General features: G+C 44.2%; 1 protein-coding gene across 1 annotated transcript in view; it reads left to right on the top strand.

Moving 5' to 3' along the window:
• LOC141105160 (uncharacterized) overlaps positions 1–14,637 on the top strand; it is a 236,290-nt gene that overhangs the window by 202,762 nt on the left and 18,891 nt on the right. Inside the window, 1 exon segment of the mRNA XM_073595050.1 lies at positions 10,520–11,365. Coding sequence (XP_073451151.1) covers positions 10,520–11,365 — 846 coding nt within the window.

The following is a 14,637-nucleotide window of genomic DNA, read 5'->3' as shown; positions in this document are numbered from 1 at the left end:
GAGGGTGATCCTCTTTATTCCCAGGATTCCACACAGGAAGATCACACCATCCCTCACCATCATCAGGTAGATGGGACTGAGCAATTACAACATACAAATATTCTAAGCTATGAGATGATATTTTTCTATTAAATCTCTTGCTCTATTTATATATTGTTTTTTCATCTTTGGGGTTTAGGGTGAGAGATTTCCCCCTCCTCTGTGCTCCTGGGATTCCATACAGGAGGATCACACTATCCCTCACCATCATCAGGTAGGTGGGGCTGGGCATCCAGACCTAAATATATATTCTAGGCCATGAGATGACGTTCTTCTGTGTAGTCTCTTGTTTTACTTTGACATCTGAAGTGCAACCCACACCCCCATCCCTGTTTCTAGCTACTTTGAGCTCCCTACATTTTTCACCCTCATTTTTATTTTTTAATATACATTCCTTTCCTCTGTGGGTCTTAAGCCCAGACACATCGCAGGTCCTCTTCATCCTTGTGTTCTTCCAACGGAGGGTACATACTGAATGTGTGTCCTTTATGTCTGCCTTGAGTTGACTTTAATAGATGTTTTCTATTATTTTTGGTGTAGGGTGAAGAACGGATTAATATAAAAGCTGAAGTTAACGAAGAAGAAGTAGAGATGTATGTGGCGGGTGATCAGCCATTCACGGAGGAGGTTGGGATGATTATAAAAAGTGAACAGGAGGAAATTTCTCTACCTTTTGACACAGGTAGGTAACAGACAATGTGGAAAAAAACAGGTCAAAGTCTCATTTTACTTCTAAGTATAAGGATTGTAGTGTTAAAAAAAATGTTAAATAATTATGAGATCTTCACATCATCCTATAAGCAGGTTCTAAAAGGTTAAATATGTGTTTGCCTACTAAAGGGTTAATATGTGGTGTGGTAAGAGTTAACACTTGGTTCTGTGATGTTCCCTCCCCTGCATGTGTCACTTCCTGATTCTGAACCGGATCGGACCTCGTGGTCTGTTCCTGTATGGGAGGTGATCAGTGAGGAAACTGTAAAGAGCTGAACTTTGTGGTGGAGTTTCCCCTTAGCGGTACCCCTGGATGGGTTCCAAGCTGGGCCAGGACAAGGGGTGGGCAGGGGTTGTGGCTGCCCTGGGCGCAATGATTTACTGTAGGGATGGGGGCGCCTTCCTTCTGTTACAAGGCTGATAGGAGTAGTGATAGTGACAGTGATTTAGACAAGGGAGTGACTGATCAGTGTAGGATCCCCTAAACTTGCACATCATGAATAAGGAGTGGGTGCAGTTTGGCATCTTTGCCCTGGGCACTGGAAGAACTTGTCCCAGCACTGGTTACAAGGACTGGACTTTTGATGCTATTTACTGGGATGCAACTAAGCTATAAAAGTTATGAACAACGCCGCACAGCCAAATCTGGTACATTGTTATTAGAGAGAGAGAGAGAGAAAGAGTGAGTGTAAATGCAATTGTCATTGTGTGTATCGCTCAAATGTACTTCTATGGAACCTGGACAGAACGGTAAATATAACTTTATTCACTAAAGCGGTGATTACATAGTTACATAGTAGGCGAGGTTGAAAAAAGACACAAGTCCAACCTATGTGTGTGATTTTATGTCAGTATTACAGTGTATATCCCTGTATGTTGTATGTATGGTTCTCAACCTCAGTCCTCAAGAATCCCCAATGGGCCATGTTTTCAGGGTTTTTTTTGCTTTGCACAGCTGCTTTAAATCAATATCAATGACATGGTATTGATAAGAGCTATTTTATCTAAGGGCAGTTCCCAAAACATGGCCCGTTGGGGATACTTGAGGGCTGAGGTTATTATTATTATACAGGATTTATATAGCGCCAACAGTTTGCGCAGCGCTTTACAACATGAGGGCAGACATTACAGTTACATTACAATTTGGTACAAGAGGAATCAGAGGGCCCTGCTTGTTAGAGCTTACAATCTAAAAAGGAAGGGTCAATTGATACAAAAGGTAATAGCTGTGGGGGGATGAGCTGATAGAGGAAGTAAAACAGTGTTAGTTAGAAGGATAGGCTTCTTTGAAGAGAAGGTTTTTCAGGGATTGCCTAAAGATGGATAGATTAGGGGACAGTCGGACAGATTGGGGTAAGGAGTTCCAAAGGATGGGAGAAGCTCTAGAGAAATCCTGGAGATGAGCATGGGAGGAGGTGACAAGGGAGCTAGAGAGTAGGAGGTCTTGGGATGACCGAAGAGAGCGGCTTGGTTGGTATTTTGGGACTAGGTTAGTGATTTAGCTGGGGGCAGAGTTATGGATGGCTTTGTAAATTATTGTTAGTACTTTGAATTTTATTTGTTGGGTGAGTGGAAGCCAGTGGAGGGATTGGCAGAGAGGGCTGGAGGACACTGAATGTTTGGTAAGGTGGATGAGTCTTGCAGCGGCATTCATTATGGACTGAAGGGGGGATAGTCTATGTAAAGGTAATCCAATGAGGAGGGAGTTTCAGTAATCGAGGTGAGAGATGACCAGGGAGTATATTAGAAGCTTGGTGGTGTCATTAGTTAAAAAGGGGCGTATTCTGGAAATGTTGCGGAGGCTAAGGCGGCATGATTTGGACAGGGATTGTATGTGGGCCTGAAAGGACAGTTCAGAGTCTAAGGTTACCCCTAGCACCCTGGCATGCGGGGACGGACTGATAGATGTGCCATTGATCTTGACAGAGAAGTCAGGGGAGGGGGCACTTAGGGGAGGAAATATTAAGAGCTCAGTTTTAGATAGATTCAGTTTGAGGAAATGGTTTGACATCCAGGCTGATATGTCTGTTAGTAGATCAGTGATGCGTGAGGAGATTGATGGGGTGAGCTGAGGGGCAGAGAGATAGATTTGGGTGTCATCAGAATATAAATGGTAATGAAAGTCATGGGAGGCTATCAGCTGACCCAGGGAGGACGTGTAGATTGAGAATAGTAGAGGTACAAGGAGGGTCCCCCAAGGTTCTATAACAGTAAGAGGAGTTGAAGAAGAGTAAGTGGAGTTGTAAGTGACACTGAAGGTGCAATGGTAAGATTCAAACCAACGGAGAGTGCAGCCATGAACACCAAGCAAATTTTAGTTTTTTGAGGAGGAGGGGGTGGTCAACTGTATCAAAGGCAGCAGAAAGGTCGAAGAATAATGCCCTGTACATACGGTCGGACTTTCGGACGGAATATGTGCGATCGGAGCTTGTTGACAGAAATTCCGACCGTGTGTGGGCTCCATCTGACTTTTTCCATCGGAATTTCCGACATACAAAGTTTGAGAGCAGGCTATAAAATTTTCCGACAACAAAATCCGATCCTTTAAATTCCGATCGTGTGTAGACAAATCCGACGGACAAAGTGCCACGCATGCTCAGAATAAATTAAGAGACAAAAGCTATTGGCTATTGCCCCGTTTATAGTCCCGACGTACGTGGTTTACGTCACCGCGTTCGGAACGATCGGATTTTCCGACAACTTTGTCTTGCCCGTGTGTATGGAAGACAAGTTTGAGCCAACATCCGTCGGAAAAAATCCATGGATTTTGTTGTCGGAAAGTCCGATCAATGTCCGATCGTGTGTACAGGGCAAATCATTCTCTGCAGCTATTACCTTTTGTACCACCACCCCCTCCCTTTAGAATGTAAGCTCTACAAGCAGGGCCCTCCTGTACCTTTTGTATTGTACTGTAATTGTGTTGTCCCCCCCTATGCATTGTAAAGCGCTGCGTAAACTGTTGGCGCTATATAAATCATGAATAATAATAATAATAATAATAAGAGTATGGAATAATGACCGTTGGTTTTGGCTGTTAGTAAGTCTATAGTAGCTGGGTTAAAAGAGGGAAGTATTGATTGTGCAGGAGGACAAGGAGTGTAAAGTGAGGGAGATATCTGTAGAGCAGAGATCTCAAGACAAATTGTCTCAATCTTATTTTTGAAGTGATTAGCAATCTCCTGGGCAGTGAGTAAGTTAGTGGGTGGGGGTAATGGAGGACGGTAGAGTGGTAAAGGTAGAAAAGAGTTGACAGGGACTGCCTGAGAGGGTGTTAACGAGAGTGATAAAGTAGATCTGTTTGGCAGTGTGCAGACAGGAATGGTATTTTTGGAGGGCAGATTTATATTGGCTGAAATCTTGCTGTGACTTAGTTTTACACCACAGACGCTGAAGAGCGCGGCTACGTTTTTTGAGGCTTCTGGTATTGTCTGTCTGCCAGGGTTGTAGCCTGTCGGGGGCCTGATTCTGTGCGTAGTGAGGGGGGCGAAGGTATCCAGGGTGGATGACAGTGAACTATTGTAGACAGAAGTGGCCAAGTTGGGGCAGGACAAGGATGAGATTTTGTCGTAGAGACAATCTGTAGCAGAAAAAAGAAGAGAAGGGTTAAGATGGCGAAGGTTTATATGGGTAATAGTTTGATAGTTGGAAGGCAAGGAGGAGGCAGACAAGGAGAGAGTGAAACTAATAAGGTGGTGATCAGAGAGAGAAAAAGGAATATTGGAGAGGTTGTGCGGAGTGCATAGGTAGGAGAATATGAGGTCAAGGCAGTTGCCGACAGAGTGAGTAGAAGCGCTTGTCCATTGTTTTAGGTCAAAAGAGGAGGTTAGGCTCAGCAGCTTAGAAGTAGCGGGAGTCTTAAGATTAACAGGGATGTTGAAGTCACCAGGAATGATTGTTGGAATTTCAGAAGAGAGAAAGTAGGGTAGCCAGGCAGAGAAGTCATCAAGGAAGTTTGATACCGGTCCAGGGGGCCGATAGATCACAGCAATTCTCAATGAAACTGGAGAAAATAGACCAATACAGTGAGCTTCAAATGAAGAGAGGGACAGAGAGGGGTGGATGAAGAACCTGAAAAGTGCTTTGAGGGGATAGGAGGATTCCAACACCACCTCCTTTCCGTCCAGTAGGCCTGGGAGAGGGAGTCCACAGGAGGCCACCATAGGAGAGAGAAGCAGGAGAAGGAAGGTCAGATTCTAAATCCAGGTCTCAATTGCAAGTAGGTTCAGGAAGTTTGTGATAAATAGATCATGGATGGTGGTGCGTTTGTTACAAACAGAGCGGGCATTCCAAAGGGCAAAGGAGAAGGGGAGGCTGGTTCTAGGCTGAAGAGGAATAGAAATGAGATTGTGTGGATTGCGGCTGCTATCAGAGGATGGGTGGTGCTGGGTATGTTGGCCGAAGGTAAATGATGGTAGTTCAAGATTTTGGGGGAAAATCTCCAGAAGTTAGTGTAGTGATTTAGTATATTAATATATATTGGGTGATATGATAATTAATTAGTAAGTATTATTATAATGATGATGTAAGTACTCTTCCGCAGCAACCCAATTCTTCCAGAGAGATGCACTTTATTGACTTCCAACACAGAACAAAGTCCAAAGTCCACAGATGACAAAGAAATCCGACAGAGTAGATATAATTCAGAGACCCATATTATTCAGTCTTCCCATATAATTCAGTCTTCCCAGCCATGCACAGACAAGCCTCCCTCATACACAGACAAGCCTCACTTCCCCACAACACTATAGACTGAATGCCGTGTTATATTCACTAAATATTGAATGGCTGAGCAATTTGATTGGCCGTTTCAATTTAGGACTTGAAGAGCCATGAACCACCCCAATTTGCACTCCCGCATATCAACATCAACAAGTCCCCTTTAGATATATTAATTAGATAAACAGAACACCCTTTTGAGCCCTTGGAATACCTACATTCCTGCATATCAACAAGCCCCCCTGCATATCAACAAGCCCACAGGAGGGAGCCTCTGCTAGGTCAACCCAAAATACTCTTTGATCTTATTGTTACCCCGTCAAGTCTAATTACCATCAATAAATACTTCTACTATGGTCCTTTAAACAATGTACCCTTTGAAATGTTCAATTAGGTTTCCAGACCATACCTCCCCTCACACACCTAGGTAGACTTGCATAAGATCAACACATCAAAGAGTCTTCAGCTGTCCCCTTGATATGTTAAAATTCAGTTGGACAAATCAACCAGTCAATTGAATTCTGGCCTGGTCAATATTGACTGCATGTGTACATACACACAACAATGTCCCACATAAATCGGTGAACATTACAACATATTACAACAGTTAGGAGAAGCAGAAGGAAGAGATAGGTGATATGGGAGTGTGACTTATGTGGGGGAATACGTCCCAGTGGCCTGCAGGTTTTATTGGTATATGGGTTCAGAATTATCAGGAGCTGATAAGTGCAGTAATAAGGTGAAGGCAGGAGTGAGGGTGATATATATAAGCTGTGGGACGGAAAAGATGGGTGAAGGAATGAGAATTTAAGGAGAGAGGATGCAACTGTGAGAAGGAAACGTAGGGAGTGCATGATACAGAGAGGTGAAATTGAGAGGAAGCTGAATGAGAGATGAAAAAGTTTGATGGAGAATCAGGTCACCTGTAGTCTGTTTAGTGTTCTGCAGAAGTATGTGGTGTATTTTTGCTTTGTGTATTTCCTGAAGTGCTGAACGGAAGTGTAATATTTATTCCAATATGAATACTTTATCCAAGATGATAGTTGCCATGCAATCCCAGCCTGTGCAAACCCCTGCCTGTCCATCCCCTAAGGAAGGGTCTAAATTTATACTGTGTTTGGGTGGGGGTATTGCCAATTAATTAGTCAGGATTGCATAGGAGGGACACATGGCTAACAGAATGAACTTCTCACACCAAGGCTCACTACAAGACACCGCAAGAGAGCAGAGATGTCAGAGCCGTAAAGATAGGAACTGCTCATAATTTAGGTATAGACAAAAAGAAAGTAAAATAAACAACACTGTGATATGGAGAGAGGTAAAGAATTTGAAGGCAGCATAGATCACCAAAAACACATACACAGAATTTAGCAAGCAGATCCCAGTTTCAATTAAAGGTGGAGGAAGATGTGGTTGAGCTGACAGGTTGAAAATCATTGCATTAAAGAACCTATTGTTTAAGAGTAACCATCAGTGTTACTTTGGAAGAGAAGTGTCTTTACAATGTATTGGAGAGAACTGGGAAATAGAATGTGCAATTCAGTTAAGTCCTGATGTCATGGAGTGAAGAGTGATAAGAAGGAGCCTCCAGTTCGGGGCAGAGAGAATGGTGGTGACCGGTGACAGAGGTTCTGTAGATAAGGGAAGCTTGGCACCTGGCTGCGCTCCTATGTTAGGGCCCACTGCAGACCAGAACCCTCCTAGGGGCTATGCTTAGAACCATGGTGTGCAAGGCCTTGCAAAGTGAGTGTGGTGGTTCTCATCTTTTCCATGTGCTGGGTTGTGATCCGTCCCAAGCTGGCCATCTCCATCCTTTGGACACTTTTAGTACCTGTAAGCGTGTATGACCTCATTGGTGGTGCACTGGAGTTGGCACATCTGGAGTATTGATCTGCTCATGTCATTTTTCACTGGACACATGCTTCTTGTACTGTACGCTTCACATGATTTCATATTTTCCATCAGATTAATTCTGGTATGTGAGTGCAATCTCCCTACCACCTTTTCTATGTATTCCATTTCTTGGAGTGCGGAGCTTTACAATATTTAATATCTATGAATAGTTTATACAGAGTTGTCACAGATACTGGTACACCAGTGTATTTAGGTGTATATATACAGAGTACCACCTCCTTTAATCCTTTCTTTGCTTCTAATATATGATATACATCAGCAGCAGCAGATGGTTTTAAGCACTGACAAGCCGACTGTTGGCTGGCGGGAGGAAGTGATCAGGTGGCTGTATAACTTCCACACCACCTCTCTCCCCAGGTGCACCCCTCCCATGTTTCACACCACTTGTGAGTCAAGGACCTCCATGGTGAGTGTCGCCACACAGAGGCATCAAATGTTAATTCGCTGATCTCCCTTCCCTAATAAGATCCTGGAAGCTACATTGCATCTGGAAAGTATTCACAGCCCTTCACTTTTTCCACATTTTGTTATGTCACAGCCTTATTCCAAAATTGATTTAAATTCATTATTTTCCTCAAAATGACAATGTGAAAGAAGTTTGTTTGAAATCATGATTTGGAAAGGCACACACCTGTCTATATAAGGTCCCACAGTTAACAGAGCATGTCGGAGCACAAACCAAGCCATGAAGTCCAAGGAATTGTCTGTAGACCTCCGAGACAGCATTGTATCGTGGCACAGATGTGGGGAAGGGTACAGAAACATTTCTGCAGCATTGAAGGTCCCAATGAGCACAGTGGCCTCCATCATCCATAAATGGAAAGAAATTGCAACCACCAGGACTCTACCTAGAGCTGGCCACCAAACTGAGCGATCGAGGGAGAAGGGCATTAGTCAGGGAGGTGATCAAGAACCCGATGGTCACTCTGACAGAGCTCCAGCGTTTTCTCTGTGGAGAGAGGAGAACCTTCCAGAAGAACAACTATCTCTGCAGCACTCTACCAATCAGGCCTGTATGGTAGAGTGGCCAGACGGAAGGCACACCGCAGTAAACGGCACATTACAGCCCGCGTGGTGTTTGCCAAAAGGCACCTGAAGGACTCTGACCATGAGAAACGAAACGGTCTGATGAAACAAAGATTGAACTCTTTGGCCTAAATGGCAAGCGTCATGTCTGAAGGAAATCAGGCACCACTCATCACCTGGCCAATACCAGTGAAGCATGGTGGTGGCAGCATCATGCTGTGGGGATGTTTTTTAGTGGCAGGAATTGGGAGACTAGTCAGGATCGAGGGAAAGATGAATGCAGCAACGTACAGTGACATCCTTGATGAAAACCAGCTCCAGAGCGCTCTGGATCTCAGATTGGGATAAAGGTTCATCTTCCAACAGGACAACCACCCATCCAAGATTACAAAGGAGTGGCTACAGAACAACTCTGTGAATGTCCTTGAGTGGCCCAGCCAGAGCTCAGACTTGAACCCAATTGAACATCTCTGGAGAGATCTGAAAATGGCTGTGTACCGACGCTCCCCATCCAACCTGATGGAGCTTGAGAAAGAAGAATGGGAGAAACTGCCCAAAAATATGTGCCAAGCTTGTAAAATCATACTCAAAAAGACTTGAAGCTGTAATTGGTGCCAAAGGGGTTTCACCAAAGTATTGAGCAAAGGCTGTGATACTTATGTACATGACATTTTTTTACGTTCTTTAGTTTTCTTAAATCTGCAAAGATTTCAAACAAATTTCTTTCATGTTGTCTTTTTGGGGGATTGTTTGTAGAGTTTTGTGGAAAATAATTAATTTTATCCATTTTGAAATAATGTGGAAATGTGGAAAAAGTGCAGTGCTGTGAATACTTTCCAGATACACTGTATGTGGATGACATCACTTCCGGGTCCGGCTGTCACTTTCCTGGGTTGCTGTGGTTGGGGAAAAAGGAAATGGAGCGCAATATGCACTTCATTACCTTCAATTAGAGGCAGATGAGACATCACTGGTCAAACAGACCCCTAAAGTCACATTAAAGGGTTAGTTTGCCTAATAAAGAAAAACTGTAAAGGTGACCTAACACAGGACCCCTTCACCCCCACCCCCGGTCCTCACTGTACTTACCGTCAGCCATCCTCTACTATGAGGGCTCTCTCACAACTCCAATGGTCGGGGAATATGAAATACCCCATTGCTCTGTCTTTTCCATACTGAGCTGCCAGGATGGACCAGATGGATTCTGATTGGTCAGAGCCATCACATGTAAAGTGGGGTCCAGGAGGGTGGGGAGGGGGTTTGGTGTTAGTTCAGCTTTACAGTTCTTCTGTAGAGGTGATCTAACCCTTTAATAAACCATTGCACTAACAGCTTAGGTTGTCTCCACACTGATGGAGGAGGTATGGAGCCACCCTAGGACACCAGCATTGTAAATCTTGGAGGAAGGGTTTTTTCCCGTATTTTGATGTTACAGTTGTACCCAGTTCCATGCCAGAGCTCTGTGAAAGTGTTGACTGTTAGACCAACGTGACTTTTTTTTCTTGCTGACTTAGCTTGGAGTCCATATATGATATGCAAACTCTTCATAATATAAAATCCAGCCAATCCGATGTAGTAACAATCCACTAACGCGTTTTGGATAATGAAGCCTCAGTCATAGCTATTTATTATTATAGAATTAGCAGATCATATATGGACTCGGTGTGAAGACTTTTCTGATTGATTTTGGAGGGAGAACAGGAGCCCAGCTGTGAGATCAGCATTTCCACTTATTCCACCGACGGGAAGGAGGAGCTAAAACTCCAGTTATTTGTCATCTACTGAGATTTATTTTATTTTTTTTACTTCTTTCCAACAGATGGATGTGATGTCAGGAATTCCTCGGAGAGACATCTTCTATTATCTGCTGATTGTAAGTCAGAAGATAATGTCATCATACAGGATCCTCCAGGAGGAAATCCAAATACACAAAATATACATCACAGACCTTCCTGTCCGGAGACATCAATGGATCCCTCTGATCAGGGGGAATCTTCTCATCAATCACATACTATGATTGTAAATATCCATGTAAGATCTCACACTGCAGATCGATCAACAGATCCTTCTAATCCCGAGGAATCTTCCTCACCCCATGAAGGAGCTCACCGAGGTGACAATCTATTCTCATGTTCAGAGTGCGGGAAATCTTTCACTCAGAAGGGAGCACTTACTAGACATCAGAAAATTCACACAGGTGAACGTCCTTATTCATGTTCAGAGTGCGGGAAATCTTTCACTCAAAAAGTACTCCTTGTTACACATCAGAGAATTCACACAGGTGAGCGTCCTTATTCATGTTTAGAGTGCGGGAAATCTTTCATTGGCAAAGCAGACCTTTTTACACATCAGAAAATTCACACAGGTGAGCGTCCTTATTCATGTTCAGAGTGCGGAAAATCTTTCACTCTGAAAAGAAGTCTTATTCAGCACCAGAGTGTTCACACGAGTGAGCGTCCTTTCCCTTGTTTAGAGTGTGGGAAATCTTTCACTTATAAAGCATCACTTGTTACACATCAGAGAATTCACACAGGTGAGCGTCTTTATTCATGTTCAGAGTGCGGGAAATCTTTCACTGACAAAGCAGGCCTTGTTACACATCAGAGAATTCACACAGGTGAGCGTCCTTATTCATGTTCACAGTGCGGGAAATCTTTCACTTGCAAAGGAACCCTTGTTACACATCTTAGACTTCACACAGGTGAGCGTCCTTATTCATGTTCAGAGTGCGGGAAATCTTTCAATCAGAAAGTATTCCTTGTTAGACATTTTAGAATTCACACAGGCGAGCGTCCTTATTCATGTTCAGAGTGTGGGAAATCTTTCACTGAAAAAGGAACCCTTGTTACACATCAAAGAATTCACACAGGCGAGCGTCCTTATTCATGTTCAGAGTGCGGAAAATCTTTCATTCAAAAAGCAGCCCTTGTTACACATCAGAGAATTCACACAGGAGCGCGTCCATAATCATGTTCAGAGTGTGGGAAATCTTTCACTAGGAAAGGAAACCTTTTGCAATACCAGAGAATTCATAGGAGTGAGATTCCTTATGGATGTTGTAGATCAGGGATCTCCAAACTTCGGTCCTCCAGCTATTGCAGAACTACACATCCCATGAGGCATTGTAATACTCTGACATTCACAGACATGACTAGGCATGGTGGGAATTATAGTTCCTGAACATCTGGAGAGTCATAGCATGAAGAGCTCTGTTGTAGACGAGTCAGCCTGGTGCAGGTTTAGGAGCGGGTTAATAGTAGAGGGCGGGTACTTGTTTATTAAGCAGCTGGTCAGAGAGGCTGGTGGATGTCTGTTCAATATTGAGTTGGCCCACCCTTTACAGCTATAACAGCTTCAACTCTTCTGGGAAGACCATCCACAAGGTTTAGGAGTGTGTCTATGGGAATGTTTGATCATTCTTCCAGAAGTGCAGTTGTGAGGTCAGGCGCTGATGTTGGACGAGAAGTCCTGGCTCACAATCTCCACTCTAATTTATCCCAAAGCTGTTCCAATGGGTTGAGGTCAGGACTCTGCACAGGCCAGTCAAGTTCCTCCACCCCAAACTCGCTCATCCATGTCTTTATGGACCTTGCTTTGTGCACTGGTGGGCAGTCATGTTGGAACAGGAAGGGGCCTTCCCCAAACTGTTCCCACAACGTTGGGAGCAAAAAATTGTCCAAAATGTCTTGGTATGCTGATGTCTTCAGAGTTCTCTTCACTGGAACTAAGGGGCCAAACCCAACCCCTGAAAAACAACCAAACACCATAATCCCCCCTCCACCAAATGATTTGGACCAATGCAAAAAACAAGGTCCATAAAGACATGGATGAGCAAGTTTGGGGTGGATGAACTTTACTGGCCTGCACATAGTCCTGACCTCCTGGAAAAGGTGCATTAGATCAGGGGTCTCCAAACTGAGGTCCGAGGGACAAATGTGGCCCTTTGCTAGCCTTAGTAGGACAATAAAACTGGCCCTTTGTTTGAAAAGTTTGGAGACCCCCTGCATTAGATGATGCAGCTGCACATAGGCAGGCTTAGCCCTATCAAAGCACCAGCCATGAACTCGGCTCGCCCTCAAAGCAATACTCACTCCCAGCCTGGCTAGTATTTCTGCCTTTAGCAATGTATAATCCCATGATGACTCTGAGACCAAATCACAATTCGCCAGTTGAGGATCTGCAGTCAGCAAAGGGGCCAGTACATCCACCCATTCTTTCTTAGGCAGACCTTCCCTTTGTCAGGGCTGGGCTTCTAGAAGCTCTTGTCTCAGTGCTCAAGGCTGCTCAGCTGTCGGTTAATTACCAGCCACTCATTGTTTCTACAGTGGCTCACCTCGTTACCATTACCTGCCTCATCAGTCCAGCCTACAGCCAGCCCCTTCTGGCTATTTAAACTGCCTTGTATATGTCTTTCATGTCTTTACCTTATTTAACATATCCTGAGTGTCTCTGCTGAGTTCCTCTTAAAGACTTTGCCCGGCTGACGTCCCTTCTGGTTCCTGATCTTTGGCTTCCGACTACGCTGATCTCTGGCTTCCTGAATACCGGCTCATCTGATTACAAACCCTGGCTTATGTTTTGATTATGTTCCTGATCTGTACTATTTTTTTCTATTACATTAAAGGTGTGATTTTATTTTTATTACTGCATTTTCTGTCTCAGTCTGATTCATGGTTCCTGACACCCTTGTTGCATTCCACTTAAATATTGCCATAGAAGCTTTAACATTATCCGTGGCTGTCATTTTAAACATGGTCCACTGCACTGCTTCATACCGGAGCCATTTCCCACCCTCCCAGCCTGATGGGTCACTACCTTCTGTAAACCCCACTGTGTGTTCAACCAGTAAGCAGTTTGTCTCCTGTTGATGGCAAACAACATCAACATGGGGTCAAGGTGCTTTGGGGGGACCCCAAAGCACCCTTCCCATGTTAAGGGCAAATGGCTGCTTGCTAGGATAAGGGTCTTGTATGGATTTTGGGGGGATCCCTACGCCAGTTAAAAAAAAAATGGCGCAGGGTTCCCCTTAAAATCCATACCAGACCTGAAGGGTTTTTTAACATTTTGGTGCATGGTTCCTCTTAACCACTTCAATATATATACAAACAATATATATATACAATATCTCCCAAAAGTGAGTACACCCCTCACATTTTGGTAAATATTTTATTCTATCTTTTCATGTGACAACACTGAAGAATTTACACTTTGCTGCAATGTAAAGTAGTGAGTGTACAGCTTGTATAGCAATTTGCTGTACCCTCAAAATAACTCAACACACAGCCATTAATGTCTAAACCGCTGGCAACAAAAGTGAGCACACCCCTAAGTGAAAATGTCCAATTTGGGCCCAAATTGTCAATATTTTGTGTGACCACCATTATTTTCCAGCACTGTCTTAACCCTCTTGGACATGGAGTTCACCAGAGCTTCACAGGTTGCCACTGGAGTCCTCTTCCACTCCTCCATGATAACATCACAGAGCTGGTTGATGTTAGAAGCCTTGCGCTCCTCCACCTTCCATTTGAGGATGCCCCACAGATGCTCAATAGGGTTTAGGTCTGGAGACATGCTTGGCCAATCCATCACCTTTACCCTCAGCTTCTTTAGCAAGGCAGTGGTCGTCTTGGAGGTGTGTTTTGGGGTCGTTATCATGTTGGAATACTGCCCTGCGGCCCAGTCTCCGAGGGGAGGGAATCATGTTCTGCTTCAGTATGTCACAGTACATGCTGGCATTCATGGTTCCCTAAATGAACTGTAGCTCTCCAGTGTCGGCAGCACTCATGCAGCCCCAGACCATGACACTCCCACCACCATGCTCGACTGTAGGCAAGACACACTTGTCTTCGTACTCCTCACCTGGTTGCCGCCACACACACAGTGATCCATGTCCTTAGTCTGATTGTCTTCAGCAAACTGCTTGCGGCTTTCTTGTGCATCATCATTAGAATAGGCTTTGTTCTAGGACAACAGCCATGCAGTCCAATTTTATGGTCTAAGCACTGATAGGCTGACCCCCCCCCAACCCTTCAACCTCTGCGGCAATGCTGGAAGCACTCATACGTCTATTTCCTAAAGACAACCTCTGGATATGACGCTGAGCACGTGCACTCAACTTCTTTGATCAACCATGGCGAGGCCTGTTCTGAGTGGAACCTTTCCTGTTAAACCACATTATGGTCTTGGCCACCGTGCTTCAGCTCAGTTTCAGGGTTTGGAAATCTTCTTTGT

This window comes from Aquarana catesbeiana, linkage group LG08 (genome assembly GCF_042186555.1).
Source record: "Aquarana catesbeiana isolate 2022-GZ linkage group LG08, ASM4218655v1, whole genome shotgun sequence".
Taxonomy (NCBI): domain Eukaryota; kingdom Metazoa; phylum Chordata; class Amphibia; order Anura; family Ranidae; genus Aquarana; species Aquarana catesbeiana.
The sequence above is the reverse complement of the archived record's forward strand: the minus strand, read 5'-3'. Positions and strand labels throughout refer to the sequence as shown.